The sequence below is a fragment of the Zalophus californianus genome, chromosome 4 (assembly GCF_009762305.2).
Source record: "Zalophus californianus isolate mZalCal1 chromosome 4, mZalCal1.pri.v2, whole genome shotgun sequence".
In the NCBI taxonomy this organism is placed as follows: domain Eukaryota; kingdom Metazoa; phylum Chordata; class Mammalia; order Carnivora; family Otariidae; genus Zalophus; species Zalophus californianus.
The window spans coordinates 122,213,054-122,217,810 of NC_045598.1; the positions used below are offsets into that span (position 1 = coordinate 122,213,054).

Below are 4,757 nucleotides of genomic sequence, written 5' to 3' on the forward strand. Positions count from 1 at the left end.
ATGTTTACCTTTTAAACTCTTCTACTAGGGGGCGCGTGGGTGGCTCAGTGGGTTAAGCATCCAGCTCTTGATTTTGGCTCAAGTCATGGTCTCAGGGTTGTGATATTGAGCCCTTTGTAGGGATCCACACTGAGCAAGGAGCCTGCTTGAGATTCTCTTTCCCTCTCCCTCTGCTGGCCCCCTTGTGTTCTCTCTCTCTAAAAAAATAAAAAATAAAAAATAAACAAACTTTTTATTTTAAAGATTTTATTTGTTTATTTGAGAGAGAGAGAGAGAGAGAGAGCACACAAGCAGGGGGGAGGGGCAGAAGGAGAGGGAGAAGTAGACTCCCCGCTGAGCAGGGAACCTGACACGGGGCTTGATCCCAGGACTCTGGGATCATGACCTGAGCTGAAGGCAGATGCTTAGCCGACTGAGCCATCCAGGTGCCCCAATAAATAAACTCTTCTAATAGGTAAATTCCATGTTCTTCTTGACATGGGATAAAACTTAATGAGCATTTCAACATCACTGAGCATCAGGGAAATACAAATCAAAACTACAATGAGACACTACCTCACACCAGTAAGAATGGCTAAAATCAACAACTAAGGAAACAACAGACGTTTGGCAAGGAGGCAGAGAAAGGGAAACACTTTTACACTGTTGGTGGGAATGCAAACTGGTGCAGCCACTCTGGAAAACAGCATGGAGATTCCTCAAAAATAGGATTACCCTTATGATGTACTATATGTTGCCTAACTGAACATTAAAAAAAAAAAAAAAAACTACCCTATGACTAGGCAATTGCACTACTAGGCATTTACCCAAAGGATACAAAAATAGTGATTTGAAGGGGGACATGCACCCACATGTTTATAGCAGCAATGTCCACAATAGGCAAAATATGGAAAGAGCCCAGATGTTTATCAACAGATGAATGGATAAAGAAGATGTGGTATATATACACAATGGAATATTACTTGGCCATCAAAAAGAATGAAATCTTGCCATTTGCAATGACATGAATGGAACTAGAGGGTATTATACTAAGTGAAATAAGTCAATCAGGGAAAGACAAATACCATATGATTTCACTCGTATGTGGAATTTAAGAAACAAAACAGATGAACATAGGGAAAGGGAAGGAAAAATATAGTAAGATAAAAACAGAGAGGGAGGCAAACCAGAAGAGACTCTTAATGATAGCGAACAAACTGAGGGTTGCTGGAGGAGAGGTGGGGAGGGGATGGGGTAATCAGGTGATGGGCATTAAGGAGGGCATGTGATGTAATGAACACTGGGTGTTACATGCAACTGAGGAATCACTAAGTTCTACTCCTGAAACTAATAATACACTATATGTTAACTAAATTGAATTTGAATTAAAAATTTTTTTTAATTAAAAAAATCAAGAAAAACCCTTAATGAGCATTTTATTAAAGCAAGATGCTGCTTCATCATGTTTTCAGAATGAGCAGAGTTACATCACCAACAGAAATTTTCTAAAAGATTTAAAAGAAAATGGGTAAATATAAGGAAAAGTCCTTTTCTCAGGTCAAATATGGTCAACAATATTACGGAAGGTAAATTGTAAATGAACCTTTAAATTCAGGAGGTATTTGTGACTGTGTTTAGAAAGTGAACCAGCACCAAAAAACCCTGCTAACTCATATAAGTCAGAGTCAGTCAGCTTGATCCAAAATGCCAAGCAGGGATCATTTTGGGGACAGAGGACAAGAACAGTGAGAGCACTTTCTAAGGAGTCTCTGCTGGAGGTTTGGCATGGGAAAGGCTGTTACAGGTGAATATTTCAGGAGTATACCTTTAGCACTTCACGGGTGTATTCCCATATTTATCAATGTGTAAAATTCATTTTATTTCCACAGAAGACATGATCTGCTATTGCCATTTTTACATAAAACACTGAGATGTGGGGGTTAGACCAAGCCCTATAGATCAGGGTGTTACTTCTTACAATTCATAGGTCAAAGTGGATAAGGTAGGGTCCCACTGGCATCAAAGGAAAATGGTGTTTTCTTTAATAAGAGAGAACTTTACCTCTTGATTATGTCCTAGAACTACATAAAGCCATGAAGCATTTGAACAAAAACAGGGTCCATGAATATCTCTAAGTAGAAAATGTGACAACTATTTTTTTTTCAATTTTATGAAACATGTTTCTTTTCATTAAAAAGGTTTTTTTATTGCTAAAAACTTCAAACAAACAAAATCAGAGAGGATAATCAAATGAGGCCCCATGTACTTGTCCATCAACTCCAATAATTATCAATACATGGCCAATCTTGATTCATTTATAATACCACCTACTTTCCTTGCCACCTGGATTGTTTTGAAATAATTCCCAGACATATCTTTTCATTAATGAATGTGAAACATACTTAAAAAATATATTTTAAGTCTCCTAAGGGTACCACTAATATCACTGAAATGTGAAAGTGAGCCAAGAATCCAAAAATGCAGGGCCTAGGTCATATTGCATGGTGTAATCCTCCTATTCCATAAAGCTTTCCATAAGGGAAATTGTATTAAATATATTTCAAGGGAGGTCTAAAAGCAAAAGACCAGAAAACCTGAAAAAATATTGGAGGATATTTGCAAGGTATTTGTGGTTGATTGTGTGTGTCTGTGCAGTATGTGTATGCGCATGTGTTTCTGTATTTATCCGTTATCTATTATCTATTATCTATTATCTATCTATCTATCTATCTATCTATCCTCTATCTATAATATACCCAAAATTAGAATAATATTTTTGTGCTAATGAAGAATACATCTCCTTTCCCTACACTTACCACATTCCTAGATACTTTTTCTAGCTCAAGAGGCCATATATACCCAAGCAAACCTCTGGATCAGGACAGAAATGCGAATGATGAGCAAGAGATCTGAGATTGACCTGAAGTCCAAGAGAAGCATATAGCCAGTTCTGTTGCCTCAAATTTTCTAGATCTCTTGGTTATTTGCTGTTATTTGTGGGTTTACTAATAATTCATGCAGTCATGTAGCTTCATGTCTCCATCCTTTGTACTCTCCGTTCCCTGTACCAGGAAGCCCCACTTTGGTTCTTCCCCTAGGCAACCTCTTTTTTCTCTATTAAGCCTCAAGTCAGTGCTTAGAATCACTCCAGACACCTCCTAGTTTCTCATGAATGTTATCATCAAACGGGTCCTCCCACTGTAATTGAAATCATAGTGCTGTTTTACCAAGCAGGCCCTAAATACCTGTGGGCAGCCTATAGAGCCCATTGTTAAGAGCTCAGTCTTTGGAGTCCAACAAGCCAAGGCTTGACCATCAATTTTGCCATGTTTTATCTGTGCAACCTTACAGAGGTCCCTAACCTTTGATGAGTCATGGTTTCCTTATCTGTAAAATGGGGATAATAACATCTATTTTAGGATTTATATTTGGATTAAGTCAGGTAATACAGGTTGGTATACAAGTTGTCTCTGAATACCATCCAGCTACATAATATGTTCTGCTGACTCTAAGGCATATCTTTTTAGATTTAACGTCTCTGAAATGGAGTCTTGAAGTCACTGTTTGACAGGTGGCAGCTCTATAAAGTTGTCATTGCCTTTGCATACATCAGAAGGGCTGAGCCAAAACTTGCAGAATGGATGAAAACCCAGTAAGCAATACTGAAGCAAACAATCTTTAGCCTCTAGTAATCTATGGCTATTAGTCTCTTTGTACGAATTGTGCTTTAGGAAGAATGCATTTTCTTTTCTTTTCTTTTTTTTTTTTTGGGAGAAAATCACTTTATTCTAATTCACAAATGAGAACATCACAAAAGGTGATTTAAGGAGGCACACAAATATCTGCCCAATCCCAAATTCAAACCATCTCAATGAACTTCTATACAGTAAGAACAACCTTTTTTATTCCAATTCTGAAGAAAGCTGTATGTAATGATGAACGAGAAGCTTAACTGGTGTTTTACACTTTATGTGTTCACCATTCACCATCAATTATATTTTTATGCTAAATTAACTTGGTTATGAGAGATGATTTTCCTTATCTTCAATTTGAACTTCTTGATTAGGCTAATCCATTTGCAAATCTGCACTGTTTCAGCACCTCGCTGAAACCTTCACAAAGCTTCAGGTCACCCTGGTTCTGGGCACACTCCAGAAACTGTTTCATCTCACAGTGGCATGGGCCAAACTGCTGCTGCTCCTGGTATGCTGGCTGGGTTTCCTGAGGCTCCTGGTAAGTGATGTCAGGCCTTGAAGGCTCAGCATTGCCTCCGCCACTGAAGCCCCCAGTGATGGCATGACCTATCGTGTGCCCGACAGCAGAGCCCACAGCCACGCCAGCTGCAGTGGTTGCCATCTGGGCCACGAGCCCTGGCTGCGGGGGCACAGCAGCAGGTGAGCCAACAGCAGCTGGTGGAGCCGCTGCCGGAGGCTGAGCTGCTGGCGCTGGTCTAGGTGCCACTTTCATCTGAGGTGCCCGGCTGGCCAGAGGGGCCATGCGGGAGGTGCGGCTCTGACTTCCACGCGGCATGGTGACTTGCAGAGCAGCTCAGGGTCTAGAAACCCAGAATGCATTTTCTTAACAGCCAAGTTACACAGAAACTTTTAAAACACAACCCATGTATAAATGAAACAACTGCATGAATAGTTTAACTATGAATATAAAAAACTTAGAACACTTTTTTTGTCATTTAAAAATATGGCATATTTGCCAGTCTACTTATGTATTCATATTCTTTTATAGTATGAATTTAGCGCTACCTCTTTGAATGATTTTTA

At 39.4% G+C, this 4,757-nt stretch overlaps 1 protein-coding gene across 1 annotated transcript; it reads right to left on the reverse strand.

The window, feature by feature from the left end:
- Window positions 1-3,735: 3,735 nt before the first annotated feature.
- Window positions 3,736-4,509, reverse strand: LOC113908869 (coiled-coil-helix-coiled-coil-helix domain-containing protein 2-like). Its single transcript, XM_035727310.1, has one exon. The coding sequence runs from the start codon at window positions 4,507-4,509 to the stop codon at window positions 4,042-4,044; it is 468 nt and encodes a 155-aa protein (XP_035583203.1). The 3' UTR covers window positions 3,736-4,041.
- Window positions 4,510-4,757: the final 248 nt, after the last annotated feature.